The 19,709-nt window shown below is 44.4% G+C and overlaps 3 protein-coding genes across 7 annotated transcripts in view; 2 read left to right on the top strand and 1 right to left on the bottom strand.

The window, feature by feature from the left end:
- LOC125779314 (uncharacterized) overlaps nt 1–19,709 on the top strand; it is a 280,552-nt gene that overhangs the window by 141,722 nt on the left and 119,121 nt on the right. The gene's annotated exons all lie outside the window — the stretch shown is intronic.
- Nucleotides 1–19,709, bottom strand: part of LOC105226690 (hypothetical protein) — a 63,403-nt gene that overhangs the window by 37,567 nt on the left and 6,127 nt on the right. The window lies entirely within an intron of this gene.
- Nucleotides 7,980–8,577, top strand: LOC125779692 (uncharacterized). Its single transcript, XM_049460966.1, has 3 exons — nt 7,980–8,015; nt 8,096–8,177; nt 8,234–8,577. Exons 1-3 carry the CDS (start codon nt 7,980–7,982, stop codon nt 8,575–8,577), a joined length of 462 nt encoding a protein of 153 aa, XP_049316923.1.

Genomic DNA, 19,709 nt, shown 5'->3' with positions numbered 1-19,709 from the left:
TTTCCACATTCTTATCTCTATATCATTTTGTATATTTTTACTAACTATTCGATGTATAAAGCCGATTGGCGTATGGTTTATTAAATAAATAAGCCATATAAATATATGAAACAATAGTTTATTTTGAATCATTTATATCTCTAAATATGAAACAGAAAAATTTTTGATTATATTTTTAGGACACAACGTATGGCAACACTGCTATTTGTCATAAATGTAAACACACAAATCTCTTGAAAGTGCAAAATAGTTTTTAAAATATATTTATTTTCTTAAAAAATACACAATTAGTGTAAATTTTTGATATATTGGGTTGTCAAAAAAGTCTTGCGGTATTTTTATTGAATCAATTCGTGTGACACCCATACATCGAGCTTCTTAGTGACTCCAAGCTTCTTCAAATGGTTTATAACGGTTTGATGACTACTAAGCCGGTCTCTTTCGACCAATTCAGCGATTTTATCGCTATTTTCGACGACAGGCCTTCCGGAGCGTGGCGCATCTTCGACCACCTCTACACTAGAACGAAAACGTTGAAACCATCGTTGTGCGATGGAAACTGTACGGGTCCATAAACTGCACAAATTTTATTGGCGGCTTGAGATGCATTTTTGCCTTTATCGTAGTAGTACTGTAAAATATGCCGTATTTTCTCTTTATTTTGCTCCATGTTTGCGACGCTATAACTCACGAACGACTTAAAAGAAACGACAATCAATCAAACACGTGTTAGCGCGTGAAATGAGCTTTCCAACCCGATGCGACGAATAAAACTAGAACTACGCGCTTTCAGCGCCAACTAGCGAAAATACAGCAAGACTTTTTTGACAACCTATATTTGAATGTGTAAAGTGTAATTAAATATACATTAATTGAAAAATGTGTGAAAAGTGGGTTGAACATAGTGAAATAACGAGCATTGTTTTTACAAATTTTTGAACTTTAAAGTGAAATATCTCGAAAACTATGAGTCTGAGGACGGTATATGTGTATACATTTTTTTAATCTTGAGGACCTCCTCTATCCATCCGTTTCATCAAATCCCTGCGCCGAAAGAATCGTAATATTGCCTTCATGACAAGAAATGCAGGAAATCAAAGAAGAATATGGATTAAATATATCGCGGAAGACTATTGGAAGACTTTTAAATGAGGTACAACTTTTTGGCTGGCCGAGTCGAAAAGAACTACTTCTGTCAAAGCGGCGCATGCAAAATCTTCGTTTCGTTTCGCGAAAACATATAGTGACAAAGAACTAATTTTTGGAAAAAAATTGAATCCCTTGTACACAAAAAATGCGATAAAATACACAGGCGGAAATATGATATGGGACGCCTTTTCCTGGCACGGCGTGGGCCCCAATTATTCCCATTTAGGGGGAAATATCAATATTTAGACATATTAAGGAAATTCGCTGTAGTTTTATACACGAGCACAACAGCGAAAATCACAAAGGATTGGTAGAAAGATAAAATAAATGTTTTGAATTATCCAGCGTTAAGCCCTGACCTTAGTCCAATGGAAAACTTATGGAACCATGTTAACTTTAAAATTGCTGCTAAAAGTTTTACAAATTTTGAGGATTTATGGGATTTATTAACGGGGCATCTCGACAGGATAAATTCCAAGACAGCCGGTTCTACGCACCGGAATTGACTCGGATTTTATCCGACCAAGGGCTGTTGTTTCGGCGATCTAACCCCGTTTGGATCGGTGAGTATTAATTTGTGTTTGTCGTCATTGGAGCAACGCCTTGCAGCAGGGTTGCTCCGTATCCTCCTGACTCGTGCTGGCATTGAGTCCAACCCGGGCCCGGAGGAATTTTTCTGCTGCGTCTGCGCAAAAAGGCTCCATCCAAACTCCACCTCGGTCAGGTGTAACACATGCAATGGATGGAGCCATCTTAAGACCTGTTCAGGCCTTAAGACCCACAGGGAGTGGACCACGCGTTACGTGGCCCCATGTTGCCTGCGCAATACTGCTATACAAGCCTCTACGGCTGTGCAATCTGCACATAGTTCGCGCGCCGCGCCGCCACTCAACCAGAGTGGCCAACTGAGGACCTCAACGGTCAGGAGCTCAATCAGGCAACATAGCTCCCACTCTGACTTGTCCCCCCCCCCAACCTTCATCCCGCTCCAATCCTCGTGCGAGAACCAATCAGCAACTCTTGGTTCCTCGCACAGTCTGTTCCGTGTATCAGACCGTCATACGTCGGAATGTCACATCAGTCAAGTGCAATTCCTGCGCTGGCTGGTGTCACTTCCCGACGTGTTCCGGCCTGCGCACCACACGTGAGTGGAGTGAATCCGTTGCCCCATGCTGCAGGAGTCTGCCCCCGCAACTCACGACAGTGGCGTCGCCATCCAACACCCCAGTGCGACAACCGCCCCTGCGGGTTCTGCAGCTGCAACAAACACCACCAACACGTCACTCCCTCACCCCCAGGATCACCCACGGACACCCGCGACAAACCCGACTACTTCAATTTAACTGCAACGGACTCCAGAGCAAGATCGAGGAGATAGTTGCACTTATGAATCGGGAACGTGTATCGATAGCTGTGGTCCAAGAAACCACGTTAAACAGCCGCTCAGATCTTCTGAGTTGTGCAGGTTTCAACGTTATACGTAAAGATCGCGAGCGAGATAGTGGTGGTGGCCTAGCCTTCATATTGCACAACATCGTGCAGTATCGTTTAATCGAAGAAGACATCGACCCCAGGGATACTACCCTAGAATGTCAGGGCATAGCTATCCGGTCAGGCGATGTCGAGCTCGAAATATTTAATATATACATCCCCCCAGTTACATGTTGCCCTACAGGATATCACCCGAATATAGTTGCGCTACTTCGTGGTGAAAACCGTATGGTACTAGGCGACTTTAACGCGCACCACGATCTTTGGCATTCCTGCCTGTCAAATGATCGTAGACCAGATCACCAGAGTTACGGGCACCTGTAATAGCTCGCCAGATATTACCATTGCTAGCGGTGGTCTGATAAATAGCATAACCTGGCGACCTATGCTAACCTTCGCATCAGACCATCTGCCCATAATTATCTCGATCGAGAAGCCTCCTGATTTCGTTTCTGTGGACAACCGCACCTTCATTAACTTTAAAAAAGCTAATTGGGTCGGCTTCACAGAATTTACCGAGAGCACCTTCAACGCACTACCCATTCCTACGGACGTATGCGTTGGCGAGCGTCAATTCCGCAAGGTGATCGCAGCAGCTACCGCTCGCTTCATCCCGGCTGGAAGAATAGCGGAAATCCGCCCCAATTTCCCAGCCGAAGCAGCAGTTCTAGCTAATGAGCGCGACACCTTACGCCATGCCGATCCCGGGGATCCCCGAATAAGGGATCTCAATTTGGAGATTCGGCTAATGGTAAATCAACATAAGCGGACGAAATGGATAGAGCACCTGAAGTCCTGCAACCTCTCCACCGGTGTGAGTAAGCTTTGGGCTACTGTCAAAGCTTTGTCTAATTCGAAGAGACATGACGACCGAGTTGAAGTTCAATTCAATGGTCATGCCTCTTCGGACCCGAAGAAGTGCGCGAGCTACTTTAGCCGGCAGTTTACACTGCACCCTTCGGTAGACAAGGCCAAGAGATGTGTTAACCGACGGCTGCGCAAAATGCCAAATGGGGAGGTTCAGGGTGTCATCAACAAGGCAAAATCCTCCAGATCCATCGGCCCAGACGGAATCAACATGCTAATGTTAAAGCATCTAGGCTCGAGTAAAATATCTCACCAAGGTCCTCAACCTGTCGCTCACCACTCTTCAAATACCCGATGTGTGGAAAGTCGGAAGAGTGGACCCACTACTGAAACCTGGGAAACCCGCCAACAAAGGGGAATCTTATCGACCGATAACTCTCCTCTCCCCAGTAGTGAAGACACTAGAGGCCTTGTTACTCCCGACCTTCACTCACCACCTGAGCCTAGCCAGCCACCAGCATGGTTTCCGCAAAGTGCACAGCACCACCACAGCACTTAGCGTCATAAACGCCCAGATAGTTCGTGGCCTCAACCAGAAACCACCCTGCGAAAGAACGATCCTCGTAGCGTTGGACCTGTCAAAAGCTTTTGACACGGTCAACCACACAACGCTACTGCAGGACATTGAAAAAAACACTCTCCCTCCAGGGCTTAAGAGGTGGACCATGAACTATCTGAACGGTCGTCAGTCATCCGTACTATTTCGAGGTGAAACATCTAAACTTAGAAGAATTAAACAGGGGGTTCCGCAGGGTGGTGTCCTCTCCCCGCTACTGTTTAATTTCTATATCTCGAAACTCCCTCAACCACCAGAGGGGGTCTCCATAACCTCGTACGCAGATGACTGCACGATATTGACGTCGGGCAATGGAATCGATGGCATGTGTTCGAAAGTAAACAGCTAGCTCTCCGACCTTTCTCGTTTCCTCACTGAACGAAACCTCCAACTTTCACCCACCAAATCCACAGCGACTATATTCACAAACTGGACGAAGGAGTATAGCCTTGAACTTAATATTGCAGTCGATGGCGTCAAAATTCCGACTGTCAATAACCCTAAGATTTTAGGCGTAACCTTCAATAGTCTATGCTCCTTCTCTCCCCATACGACCGCGATTATCGCCAAGGTACAGAGCCGCAACAAAATCCTCACATCGCTAGCCGGCAGCACATGGGGAAAAGACAAAGAAACGTTGTTGGCAACATACAAGGCAATCGGCCGGCCGGTCCTCAACTACGCAGCACCGATATGGTCGCCTGGATGCAGTGGTACGCAGATAAGGAAACTTCAGACCTGCCAAAATACAGCACTCCGGACCACGACGGGATGCCTCTTGATGTCTTCCGTTGAACACCTCCATAATGAGACGCGCATGCTTCCTGTAAAGGAGCATAATCAACTCCTCTCCAGGCAGTTCCTGCTTGGTTGTTTCCGTAGGAATCACCCCTGCAGCCATCTGCTTGGAGCGGAACCGCCTCCCAGGAGCATCAAGAGGTCATTCCGCGACTATGTCGACGACATTGAACAGTACGCCGACCAGACTTCGGACGCAACTAACTTTCGACAGGCACTAACCGCCATTCACAGTGGAGCCATCAACACCTTCACCGACTCCCTTCCCGTGAATGGCGTTCTTGGAGTCAAACCACCACCTATTGCAGACGAAGAGCTCCAGTTGCCGCGAGAAACGCGAGTGACCCTAGCGCAACTTCGTTCTGGATACTGTAGCAGGTTAAACTCCTACTTATCCAGAATCGACCCCGACATACCCAATGTATGTCCTGCATGCAACGAGTCTCCGCATGACACTGGCCACCTCTTTGCATGCCCCACAAACCCTACCCATCTAACACCCTCTTCCCTTTGGTCCGACCCCGTCGAAACAGCACGTTTCTTGGGCCTACCGTTAGATGACCTCGACGACAACACAAACAACCCTTACCATCCTAACGGGGATTAGCTAACCGCTAAAACAACACAGGATAAAATTTATGTCACACTGACAAATCTATTGCTATTGCCATTGCCAAATCTGTATATGGGCATTTGTTATCATAACATCATTTACGCAAAGGCGTAGGGTAGGTAGGTTCGAGCTGATGTAGCGAATGCTTTGAGCTCTCGAAAAATTTATTTTATCACACTGTGAAATGCCGTCGGGTAGGTAGCTGATGTAGCGCATGTTTTAAGCTCTTGAACTTTTGAAATCTTTTAAGAGAAAAATAAAAAAAGCATTACGATCCTTTTTTTTACAAAATGTATTTCTGGGAAAAATAAGATAATAAGAAAAGGAGAAAGATCCTTTTTTTACAAAAGTATTTCTGGGAAAAATAAGAATTTATATTTTTGGACTACTATATAATAATTGTGGCATCAATTTTATATACCAATTAAAATAATAAATTTAATATGAGCAATGATATTTCGATTTATGCTTATATAAGTTTATCAAATTTAAGACTTCTCTCATTCCCAACCCAATTTGCATAATTTTACTGTAAATTGACAATATTGAACTAAATATTAATTTTTTGCAAAAATGTTATTTTTGAATTGTATTTTATTTTTATAATATAACACAACCGTCTTAATACTCGCTCTCCTAAATTTCATATTACCGAAATGAAAATGTCGTCGGCAAATGGGATATGTTGCCTCTTCGAAATTTTCATGGAAATGAAAACTGCGCTGTCAAATTGCTGAAGTGACAGCTTATTGCTTACAATATATGGCAAACTAATTAGTATTGCATATATTGTAAGCAATAACAAATATGGAGTCTCCACAGGCAATAGGCACGGCAATACAGTTAGTACGACATAGATTTTATCCTGTCGAGATGCCCCGTAAGGAAGCTTGGTACTCCATCCCAATGAAGAGATGCGAGAAGCTGGTAGAAAATACGGTATGCGGATCCGTTCCCACAACAGTCGGATCTACGTAACCGGAACGGACCCGGATTTTTATCCGGCCAAGGACTGTCCACTTGGCAGAATTCTGCCGCTACAACAACACCAAGGTATGCGGATGTGATGCTATAATTGAAAATCTGGAATATAGAACTAAGTATTAGAAACATAACCATATTATGGCACCAAATCATTGATTAAATTTCATTAATTTCACATGATTTTTGTAGGTTTGGTAAAGTGTACTATTTGGGGGACCAAGGCATTTTAGAGGAAGTTCAAGTTTCTCAAATAATACTAATTATTTGTGAATTGCTATTCAGGTTTTGGGTCGGCTTTAGTATACCATCCCACGATTTCAGGGTTAAAAGTGGTATGGTTGGGTAGAGCTGATGCTCCAGATTAAGAAAATATATAATTGTTGCCGCCGTAAACTTAGTTTTCGAGATATTTGCATTTATGAGTCGAAAATAAGCTGTGTAGAATAAGTGACATTATAAAACAAATGGAAATTGTAGTGCTAGATATCGGTATTGCACTTTTTATGCACTTACACTTCACTTCATTGTTTCTACATATTTTTTTTGCAGTAATTATTTAGTTATTTGCTTAAAATAAGCATTTTATATTTTACACAATTTTCATTTCATGCACAATAACAAAAGTATTCCGTGTTGAAAGTTAATAAGTGTTGCCATCATTACACATTTATCAAACGAATAAAAATTAATAAAAAATAGGACTATACCCCAAATACATAAATCATTGCCCCTTTTCTTGATATATCAAGATTTTTGATACTCCCCCGTGTTGGATCGGACAGGGTTATTTTTTTTTTTTTGAAGCGCAGAAGAAGTGGGACGCGAATGGACTAATGTTTACCCTGGTGTTGGAAAGGCCAGGGGTTTTTAAGCGTGGCCGAAGGCTGCTAATGTACAAAGGTAATCTAAAAGTTATGTTAAATAGGGTATATCACCCTCTTTAAACTACGTTTTCTATAACGGCTATTATTACAACTAAACAAGGTACCGTTCCTTTTTTCCCGTTTTAAAATAAGTTTCATATTTATTTCATTTGAATTCCGCGATTGGATGCAGGCAAAGTTAAGGGGTATTTTAATTACAATATACAATAAAAATTTAAAGTATATATAAATACATATATTATTATTTTATTTATTTATTTAATTAAATATATAATATAAGTTTTAAATTGATAAAAATATAACTTAAGGTATTTAAATAGATTGTGTCGGAGCGTCAAACAGCCGAGGTGTCATAAAGCGAACCAATGTGCTTAAAGCGGCGGAAGTGAAGTCAATGTGGAATATTGGAAAAATATTCCAAACATTTGATTCAAAAGAGAAATGTATTTCCTTTGCCGAAGAACAAGCTTTGATTTTAAAAGCTAAAATTTGCCGTACGCTGTCGTTAAACAAAAGTAGCATGGTTGGGGTGTTCCGATGCCGGAAAGGGGGTTGTCGGAACCGAAGTGCGCTGGCAAGGTCGAGCGATACCTGGTTCGACAACGTCAAAATCCCACTTCCGCAGGTATTTTATATAATGTATGCGTATGCATCTCATTGGTCACATGCGGAAGTGAGGAAAAACAGTTTTATCAGGGAACCAGTTTTATCTAGCGCTACAATATGTGACTGGTATAATTAGTTGACCATCAGGTAGCGGTAGGTAAAATTGGTGGCCCTGGTAAAACTGTTGAAATAGACGAAAGCAAATGGGGGAAGAGAAAATACAACAAAGGTAATAATAAAAATATAATTTTTTTTACGTAATTAATATATCTTTTCTTATGTTAGGGCGGAGAGTCGAGGGCCGCTGGGTTCTTCGGATGGTTGAGGATGGGAGTGACGACCTTAGGCTGGAGGTATGTCCCGGCAATGTCAGGTCTGCTGAGGTGCTCATACCTTTGATAGAGAAGCACGTGGCAAAAGGCAGTATTATATGTACTGATTGCTGGAGGGCATACGACTGTCTGGCGAGTCACGAGTACAAGCACCGACGCGTTAATCACAGCGACCCCGATAATCCATTCGTTGCCGAGGACGGGACGCATACTCAACGCATCGAGTCCCAGTGGCGCGTAATTAAACGTTCTTTTATTAAGGACAATTACAATAAAGCGAAGATTTTTCCAATTTAATTTTTGAATATATTTGGAGAAAAAATATTGCAAATAATCAGCACGATCCTTTTGCAAAATTATTTGATGCAATTAAATATACATATAAGCCTTAAAACTTTTTTATTAAAATGGAAAATTTATTTCAGATGGTATTTTTCTCCTGCGTTTGAGTTTTTATAATCATTTTTATTCGTTTGATAAATGTGTAATTATGGCAACACTTATTATTTGTCAACAAGGAATACTTTTGTTATTGTGCATGGAATGAATATTGTGTAAAATATAAAATGCTTATTTTAAGCAAATAACTAAATAATTACTGAAAAAAATATCTAGCAACAATGTAGTGAAGTGTAAGTGCATAAAAAGTGCATAAGATGAATTAAATAATTACTAGCAATCGAGAAATTACAAGATAAAATTTGCAAAATTTTCAACTTTAAATGCAAATATCTCGAAAACTATAAGTTTGCGGTAGCAAGAATTATATATTTTCTTAATCTGGAGCATCAGCCCTATCCAACCATACCACTTTTAACCCTGAAATCGTGGGATGGTATACTAAAGTTTCCCCGGTTTTTTTTACTTAAATATATAAATGAATAAACAAGCAATCATATTATAAGCACTTTTTACTCTTTTAAAGATCTTCGTCAATTATTTGCGCTTATTGCTTCTACGACTAAGCGTGTTATTTGCGTGACCATGGACCCGCCACGTAAAAAAACACCCCCAAGGAAAAAGCAAACACAGCCTCGGATGAGAGACCCCCCTTTTGATGACGACCATGGCAAACGAAATAAGGACTATGATTTGAGGGCATGCACCTGGAATGTCCGGTCCCTTAATCGGGAAGGTGCCGCTGCCCAGCTGGTAGATGTCCTCGTAAAGATAAAGGCTGACATCACCGCCGTCCAAGAAATGCGATGGACGGGACAAGGACAGTTACGAGTAGGTCCTTGTAGCATTTACTACAGTGGCCATATAAAGGAGCGCAAGTTTGGTGTTGGATTCGTGGTGGGAGAGAGACTCCGTCGCCGAGTACTATCATTCACTCCGGAGAATGAACGTCTAGCCACAATCCGCATCAAAGCGAGGTTCTTCAACATATCGCTTATTTGCGCCCACGCCCCGACGGAAGAGAAGGACGATGTGACCAAAGATGCCTTTTATGAGTGCTTGGAGCGCACTTATGAGAGATGCCCCCGCCACGATGTCAAAATCGTGCTTGGCGACTTCAACGCCAGGGTGGGCAAAGAAGGTATCTTTGGCACTACGGTCGGTAAATTCAGCCTCCACGAGGAAACATCCCCAAATGGGTTGAGGCTGATCGACTTCGCCGGGGCCCGAAATATGGTTATCTGTCGTACTAGATTCCAGCATAAGAAGATACATCAAGCTACCTGGCTGTCTCCGGATCGAAAAACCACCAACCAGATCGATCATGTTGTGATAGACGGAAGACACGTCTCCAGTGTTTTAGATGTGCGTGCGCTCCGAGGTCCTAACGTCGACTCGGACCACTATCTTGTTGCAGCCAAGATTCGCACCCGCCTCTGTGCAGCAAAAAACGCACGCCAACAAACACAAGGAAGGTTCGACGTCGAGAAGCTGCAATCACAACAGACAGCCGAACGATTTTCTACTCGGCTTGCACTCCTGCTCTCTGAGAGCACTCGTCAACAACTCGGTATAAGGGAACTGTGGGACGGCATTTCAAACTCCTTACGTACAGCTGCAACCGAAACCATTGGTTTTCGGAAAGTGCAAAAGAACAGCTGGTACGACGAGGAGTGCCGTGTCGCAGCGGAGAGAAAACAGGCTGCCTACCTCGCAACGTTACGATCGACCACAACACGTGCGGGATGGGATAGATACCGAGAGTTGAAGAGGGAAGCGAGACGCATTTGCAGACAGAAGAAGAAAGAGGCCGAAATGCGTGAGTACGAACAGCTTGATAAGCTGGCCGACAGGGGTAATGCTCGAAAATTCTACGAAAAAATGCGGCGACTTACAGAAGGTTTCAAGACCGGAGCATACTCCTGTAGAACCCGCAAAGGTGATCTAGCCACCGATGCCCAGAGCATACTTAGATTATGGAGGGAACACTTCTCCAGCCTGCTGAATGGCAGTGAACACATAGCACCAGGAGAAGGCGAACCCGATTCCCCAATCGATGACGATGGAGCAGACGTTCCATTGCCCGGCCATGACGAAGTTCGAATAGCAGTTGCCCGCCTGAAGAACAACAAAGCGGCAGGGGCCGACGGATTGCCGGCCGAGCTATTCAAACACGGCGGCGAAGAACTGATAAGGAGCATGCATCAGCTTCTTTGCAAAATATGGTCGGACGAAAATATGCCCAACGATTGGAATTTAAGTGTGCTATGCCCAATCCATAAAAAAGGAGACCCCACAATCTGCGCCAAATACCGTGGGATTAGCCTCCTCAACATCGCATATACGGTTCTGTCGAGCGTATTGTGTGAAAGATTAAAGCCCACCGTCAACAAGCTGATTGGACATTATCAGTGTGGCTTCAGACCTGGTAAATCAACAACCGACCAGGTATTCACCATGCGCCAAATCTTGGAAAAGACCCGTGAAAGGAGAATCGACACTCACCACCTATTCGTCGATTTCAAAGCTGCTTTCGACAGCACGAAAAGGAGCTGCCTTTATGCCGCGATGTCTGAATTTGGTATCCCCGCAAAACTAATACGGCTGTGTAAACTGACGTTGAGCAACACGAAAAGCTCCGTCAGGATCGGGAAGGACCTCTCCGAGCCGTTCGATACCAAACGAGGTTTCAGACAAGGCGACTCCCTATTGTGCGACTTTTTCAATCTGCTGCTGGAGAAAATAGTTCGAGCTGCAGAACTGAACCGAGCAGGTACAATCTTTTATAAGAGTGTACAGCTGCTGGCGTATGCCGATGATATTGATATCATCGGTCTCAACACCCGCGCCGTTAGTTCTGCTTTCTCCAGACTGAACAAGGAAGCAACGCAAATGGGTCTGGCAGTGAACGAGGGCAAGACGAAATATCTCCTGTCATCAAACAAACAGTCGTCGCACTTGCGACTTGGCACTCACGTCACTGTTGACAGTCATAACTTTGAAGTTGTATATAATTTCGTTTATTTAGGAACCAGCATTAACACCACCAACAATGTCAGCCTAGAAATCCAACGCAGGATTACTCTTGCCAACAGGTGCTACTTCGGACTGAGTAGGCAATTGAAAAGTAAAGTCCTCTCTCGACGAACAAAAACCAAACTCTATAAGTCGCTCATAATTCCCGTCCTGCTATATGGTGCAGAGGCTTGGACGATGACAACAACCGATGAGTCGACGTTGCGAGTTTTCGAGAGAAAAGTTCTGCGGAAGATTTATGGTCCTTTGCGCGTTGGCCACGGCGAATACCGCATCCGATGGAACGATGAGCTGTACGAGATATACGACGACATCGACATAGTTCAGCGAATTAAAAGACAGCGGCTACGCTGGCTAGGTCATGTTGTCCGGATGGATGAGCTCCAGCTCTGAAAGTATTCGACGCAGTACCCGCCGCGGGAAGCAGAGGAAGAGGAAGACCTCCACTCCGGTGGAAGGACCAAGTGGAGAAGGACCTGGCCTCGCTTGGAATATCCAATTGGCGCCACGTAGCGAAGAGAAGAAACGATTGGCGCGCTGTTGTTGACTCGGCTATAATCGCGTAAGCGGTGTCTACGCCAGTGAAGAAGAAGAAGAAGAAATACAAAACAACATATTATCAAAAATAAATGGAAATTGCTGGCAGATATGACCAAAATTTCATTTCATTTCATTTATTTAACGCCAATCGGCACTATACAACTAATAACAATTATAATTATAAATAAGACAACAGGCTTAAACATATAAAATTAGAATTTAAACACGTAACCTAGTTCGTATGCTAGTATTTTAATAAAGCTTTTTTAACGATCATTCTGAGGTTCTGTAGAGATCCGCTGAAGAAGTCGATGTCACCGTGCAGAGAGTTTACCAGTCTGCAGATTCTTTCCTTTGGGCCATTGATTACATAGTTTTTGTTCGATCTGCAAGTTTTCAGGATCCTCATCTGTCTAAGGCTAAGCTTATTTGGTACGATTTCAAAGTCTGCGAGGATTTCTGGGGCATCAATTAATCCATTGAGGATTTTGAATAAGAAGATGAGGTCTGCTACCTGCCTTCGAGATTTCAGGTCATTTATTTTCAGGATTTTTCGGACGTCTTCTGTTGAATTGATATCGTTTCTGTGGCTGTTATGAAATAGCAGCGCTTTGCAGAACTTGTGCTGGATTCTCTCTACTCTGTTGATCATTGAGTCTGTGAATGGGGACCAAATCACTGTTCCATATTCTAGAATAGGTAGCACCAATGCTGAGAATAGGCAGGTTAACGAGCAATTGTTCTCAAATTCCCTACACATCCGATTAATCAACCCTAATACTTTGTATGCCTGCGAAGTAATTCTATCGATGTGTTTCTTGAAATTTAGTCTTCTGTCAATAGTTATACCCAGGTCTCTGATGTCTTCAACTTCCGTGAGTCTTTGGTCGTTCAACGTGTAGGTTAAAGGTGCCTGCGTATGCGCACGGGTGAAGGACATCACTGCGCATTTTTCCACATTCAAAACAAGTTTATTTAACTTACACCAGTTATACAACTTATCTATATCATTTTGTAAGATGTGAATATCAGAAGCGGTGGAAATTCTACGAAAAATTTTTAAATCGTCAGCGTATAATAAGTATTCAGACTGCAGACTTCTCCCAATATCGTTCACAAATATGTTGAAGAGTATGGGTCCAAGGTGGGATCCCTGGGGAACACCAGATGTGACATCATACTCATCTGAAATGTGTCCATCGATTCTTACTTGCAACCTTCTGTTGGTACGATCTGATCCAACGTAGTGCATTGCAATTCACTCCATAATTTTTTAGCTTTGCCATAAGAGTCTCATGGTCCACTTTGTCGAATGCCTTGCTAAAGTCCGTATATATTGAATGAACTGGAATACCACTGTCCATGGCCTTCAAGATGTAGTTGACGTATATATATAAGTTTGTTGTAGTGGATCTGCCACCAACAAATCCGTGCTGCTTAGGAGAAATGATATTTCTAAATGATGATATCAACTGAGGCAAGACAATTTTCTCAAACAGTTTTGCTAAAGCAGATTGGATACACACAGGTCTATAATTAGTGACGTCAGATCTTGGGCCGTTTTTGTGGATGGGACTGATGAACGATGATTTCCACGCCGATGGGAAGGTTCCGTGATAAAAGGACTTACTGAATATATGCGTGATAGGTTCACAGAGCCCGACAGCACAGTTGCGTAGAAATATATTAGGCAGACCATCAGGTCCTGCTCCTTTTTTTGGATCCAGGGCCAACAGCTGCTTAAAAACTTCATTGAAGTTCGCATCAAATTCATTTAGCTCCACACTTCCTACAACGTCAGCAGATTGATGATGACCAACTCCGCTTGGGCTCAATGTATAGGTTTCTTTGAAGTAAGATGCGAAGATATTACTAATCTCCGCACCCGAATGAGCGGTTAGGTCATTCCATGTCATGGTAGCTGGGACTCCCATGTCGGTACCCCTTTTGTTCTTGACAAACCTCCAGAATTCATTTTTGTCTGAAGAGACTAGATTTTCCACTTTATTAATATATGACTTGTAGCATATTGCACTTAATTTCTTGCATTCGAGTCTGAGTTGGCTAAAACATCTATAGTTCGACTTAGTTTTATTCCTCCTATATCTGATATGTGCAGATTTCTTCAATTTAATTTTATTTATAAGTTCTTTAGAGAACCAGCAGGGAAATTTACTTGATTTCCTCGAATATACAGGGACGAACTGAGAAATACCTTCTTGCACTTTATTATAAAACCAACTAACCTTATCATCCACTTCTTTTATTTTGTATAGCTCAATCCAGTTAGTTCTTAAAAAGAAAGCATTAAGGCTCACATAGTCGGCGTTCTTAAACGAATAAGAAGGAAGATAGTTTGGTATTAGGCTAGCCTGAAACTCCAAGGAGATCTCCAGAGGCGGGTGATATTTATCCACAGTCGTGAAAGCAAGAGCTTCGTTGATTGAGAGATCCAAATTACTGAAACATAAATCCAACAGTTTATTATTTTTATTTAAGACGTTATTAAATTGTTGACATTCAATAAGGGCAGTGGTATCGTACAGCAGCTTCTCGCAATCAAAGCTCGGTGTACTGCTGGGCAAATTGTAGTCTCCCACTATCATGATCCTTGAATCCGGAAATTTTTCTTTCAAATGTATTAATGTTTCAGTATGGGCATAGTATATCTCATAATTAGATTGTGGTGGTATATATACGCACCCAATGATGATACAAGCATTATCACCTTTGATCCTTATGAAGATCTGTTCTAGGTTATTGTTCTCCATGGATATAAGCTCAGCTTTAATTATTCGTTTAAAAGCAATCAGGACACCACCTCCTCTCTCGCATCCTGTCGAAGTATCTCTGTCCTTCCTTAGTGTGATATAGGAGCTATCGATGAATTCGTTATTTTGAATAGACGAGTAAAGCCATGACTCTGTGATGCATATTACGTCGTGCGAACTAATTGCTGATGAGGTTAGGAACTCGCTCAGTTTTGTCCTTAGACCGCGCGTATTCTGGTAGAATATTTGTAGCTGCTTTAGATTTCCTTTCCTCGACGACTTGGCGAAAGTTAGTGTTAACAATTTTAGGCGTGCCATTCACGTATTTAATGGATTTGTTTTTCACGCCACTTTCATTCAGCAATTTAAGTTTTTCCCTCAGTGATTGCAAATGTGACTGCTGAGCCGGAGTGAGATCTGACTTGAAGGAGACTCGTGTGTCAGGATCAGGTTTGGATCTCAGTATACTTCTGGCATAAGTGACAGACTGTGTCTCAATTAGCAAAGGCCTAGACCGATCGGGTGTTGGACGTCCTAGCCTGCGTAGCCTGAACGATTTCATATTGTCATGGAGCTCTTCAGGAATGACTGATGTTAACCGTGCTCTATCTTCTTCTAGCCGTACTTTACCGTCTACCGCCTTGGATTCGGTAATATTAAATGCGATCACATTGGCTTCCCGCTTCTTACGCTCATTGATTTCGGTAATAACCTCCTCTGGAGGAAGTGAAGAGAATGAACTTAATTTTTCTTCTATTTCCGCAACTCGTTTATCTAAATATGAGCACTTTTTCGACATAGCCTCATTTAGTTTGTTTATCTCGCTCCTTATATCTGAGAGGTTACCCTCAATCGACTGCTTAAATTTATCGAACTTCGATTCAATTTTGTTTGACAGTTTAACGAGTAAATTTTCGTATTTATCGAGGGATTCATGTTGTTGTTGTTTTAACGGATATGCTAATCCCCGTTAGGGTGGTAAGGGTCATCTGTGTTGTCGTCGAGGTCATCTAACGGTAGGCCCAGGAAACGCGCTGTTTCGACGGGGTCGGACCAAAGGGAGGAAGGTGTTAGATGAGTTGGGTTTGTGGGGCATGCAAAGAGGTGGCCAGTGTCATGCGGAGACTCGTTGCATGCAGGACATATATTGGATATGTCGGGGTCGATTCTGGATAAGTAGGAGTTTAACCTGCTACAATACCCAGAACGAAGTTGCGCTAGGGTCACTCGCGTTTCTCGCGGCAACTGGAGCTCTTCATCTGCAATAGGTGGTGCTTTGACTCCAAGAACGCCATTCACGGGAAGGGAGTCGGTGAAGGTGTTAATGGCTCCACTGTGAATGGCGGTCAGTACCTGTCTGAAGTCTGTAGCGTCCGAAGTTCGGTCGGCGTACTGTACGACGTCGTCGACGTAGTCGAGGAATGACCTCTTGATGCTCCTAGGAGGCGGCTCCGCTCCAAGCAGATGGCTGCAAGGGTGATTCCTACGGAAACACCCCAGCAGGAACTGCCTGGAGAGAAGTTCATTATGCTCCTTTACAGGAAGCATGCGCGTCTCACTATGGAGGTGTTCGATGGGAGACATCAAGAGACATCCCGTCGTAGTCCGGAGTGCTGTGTTCTGGCAGGTCTGTAGTTTCCTCATCTGCGTGCCACTGCATCCAGGCGACCATATCGGTGCTGCGTAGTTGAGGACCGGCCGGCCGATTGCCTTGTAAGTTGCCAACAACGTTTCTTTGTCTTTTCCCCATGTGCTGCCGGCTAGCGACTTAAGGATCTTGTTGCGGCTCTGTACTTTGGCAATAATCGCGGTCGTATGAGGAGTGAAGGAGCATAGACTATCAAAAGTTACGCCTAAAATTTTAGGGTTATTGACAGTCGGAATTTTGACGCCATCGACTGCAATATCAAGCTCAAGTCTATACTCCTTCGTCCAGTTTGTAAATATAGTCGCTGTGGATTTGGTGGGGGAAAGTTGGAGATTCCGTGCAGTGAGGAAACGAGAAAGGTCGGAGAGGTAGCTGTTCACTTTCGAACACATGCCATCGATTCCATTGCCCGACGTCAATATCGTGCAGTCATCAGCGTACGAGGTTATGGAGACCCCCTCTGGTGGTTGTGGGAGTTTCGAGATATAGAAGTTAAACAGTAGTGGGGAGAGGACACCACCCTGCGGAACCCCCTGTTTAATTCTTCTCAGTTTAGATGTTTCGCCTCGAAATAGTACGGATGACTGGCGACCACTCAGGTAGTTCATGGTCCACCTCTTTAACCCTGGAGGAAGCGTTGTTTTTTCTATGTCCTGCAATAGCGTTGTGTGGTTGACTGTGTCAAAGGCTTTTGACAAGTCCAACGCTACGAGGATCGTTCTCTCACAGGGTGGCTTCTGGTTGAGGCCACGAACTATCCGGGTGTTTATGACGCTAAGTGCTGTGGTGGTGCTGTGCACTTTTCGGAATCCATGCTGGTGGCTGGCTAGGCTCAGGTGGTGAGTGAAAGTCGGGAGTAGCAGGGCCTCAAGTGTCTTCACTACTGGGGAGAGGAGAGTTATCGGGCGATAAGATTCCCCTTTGTTGGCGGGTTTCCCAGGTTTCAGTAGTGGCACCACCCTTCCGATTTTCCACACATCGGGTATTTGAAGGGTGGTTAGTGACAAGTTGAGGACACTGGTGAGATAACCTACTCCCGCCGAGCCTAGATGCTTTAGCATTAGCATGTTGATTCCATCAGGGCCAATGGATTTGGATGATTTAGCTTTTGTGATGACACTCTGAACCTCCTCGCCGGTGAAAGTAAGTGGCGCGCAGTTGTTTGGCATTTTGCGCAGCCGCCGGTTAACACATCTCTTAGCTTTGTCTACCGAAGGGTGCAGTGTAAACTGCCGGCTAAAATAGCTCGCGCACTTCTTCGGGTCCGAAGAGGCATGACCATTGAATTGAACTTCAACTCGGTCGTCATGTCTCTTCGGATTAGACAAAGCTTTGACAGTAGCCCAAAGCTTACTCACACCGGTGGAGAGGCTACAGGACTTCAGGTGCTCTATCCATTTCGTCCGCTTATGTTGATTTACCACTCGCCGAATCTCCAAATTGAGATCCCTTATTCGGGGATCCCCGGGATCGGCATGGCGTAAGGTGTCGCGCTCATTAGCTAAGACAGCTGCTTCGGCTGGGAAATTGGGGCGGATTTCCGCTATTCTTCCAGCCGGGATGAAGCGAGCAGTAGCTGCTGCGATCACCTTGCGGAATTGACGTTCGCCAACGCATACGTCCGTAGGAATGGGTAGAGCGTTGAAGGTGCTCTCAGTGAATTCTGTGAAGCCGACCCAATTAGCTTTTTTGAAGTTAATGAAGGTACGGTTGTCCACAGAAACGAAATCGGGAGGCTTCTCGATCGAGATAATTATGGGCAGATGGTCTGATGCAAGAGTTAGCATAGGTCGCCAGGTTATGCTGTTTATCAGGCCACCGCTAGCAATGGTAATATCCGGCGAGCTATTACAGGTGCCCATAACTCTGGTGGGGGCTTCGTCATTCATTGTGCAGAATGTCGAATCGTCAATCTGTTCCGCCAGCTCCATCCCCCTACGATCATTTGACAGGCAGGAATGCCAAAGATCGTGGTGCGCGTTAAAGTCGCCTAGTACCATACGGTTTTCACCACGAAGTAGCGCACCTATATTCGGGTGATATCCTGTAGGGCAACATGTAACTGGGGGGATGTATATATTAAATATTTCGAGCTCGACATCGCCTGACCGGATAGCTATGCCCTGACATTCTAGGGTAGTATCCCTGGGGTCGATGTCTTCTTCGATTAAACGATACTGCACGGTGTTGTGCAATATGAAGGCTAGGCCACCACCACCATCTCGCTCGCGATCTTTACGTAAAACGTTGAAACCTGCACAACTCAGAAGATCTGAGCGGCTGTTTAGCTTGGTTTCTTGGACCGCAGCTATCGATACACGTTCCCGATTCATAAGTGCAACTATCTCCTCGATCTTGCTCTGGAGTCCGTTGCAGTTAAATTGAAGGAGTCGGGTTTGTCGCGGGTGTCCGTGGGTGATCCTGGGGGTGAGGGAGTGACGTGTTGGTGGTATTTGTTGCAGTTGCAGAACCCGCGGGGGCGGTTGTCGCACTGGGGTGTTGGTTGGCGACGCCACTGTTGTGAGTTGCGGGGGCAGACTCCTGCAGCATGGGGCAACGTAGGTGACACTCCACTCACGTGTGGTGCGCAGGCCGGAACACGTCGGGAAGTGGCACCAGCCGGTGCAGGAATTGCACTTAACTGATGCGACGTTCCGACGTATGACAGCCTGACACACGGAGCAGACTGTGCGAGGAACCAAGAGTTGCTGATTGGTTCTCGCACGAGGATTGGAGCGGGATGAAGGTTGGGGGGGGGACAAGTCAGAGTGGGAGCTGTGTTGCCTGTTTGAGCTCCTGACCGTAGAGGTCCTTTGTTGGCCACTCTGATTGAGTGGCGGCGCGGCGCGCGAACAGTGTGCAGGTTGCACAGCCGTGGAGGCTTGTGTCGCAGTATTGCGCAGACAACACGGGGCCACGTAACGCGTGGTCCACTCCCTGTGGGTCTTAAGGCCTGAGCAGGTCTTAAGATGGCTCCATCCATTGCATGTATTGCACCTGACCGAGGTGGAGTTTGGATGGAGCCTTTTAGCGCA

This window comes from Bactrocera dorsalis, chromosome 6 (assembly GCF_023373825.1).
Source record: "Bactrocera dorsalis isolate Fly_Bdor chromosome 6, ASM2337382v1, whole genome shotgun sequence".
Taxonomy (NCBI): domain Eukaryota; kingdom Metazoa; phylum Arthropoda; class Insecta; order Diptera; family Tephritidae; genus Bactrocera; species Bactrocera dorsalis.
The sequence above is the reverse complement of the archived record's forward strand: the minus strand, read 5'-3'. Positions and strand labels throughout refer to the sequence as shown.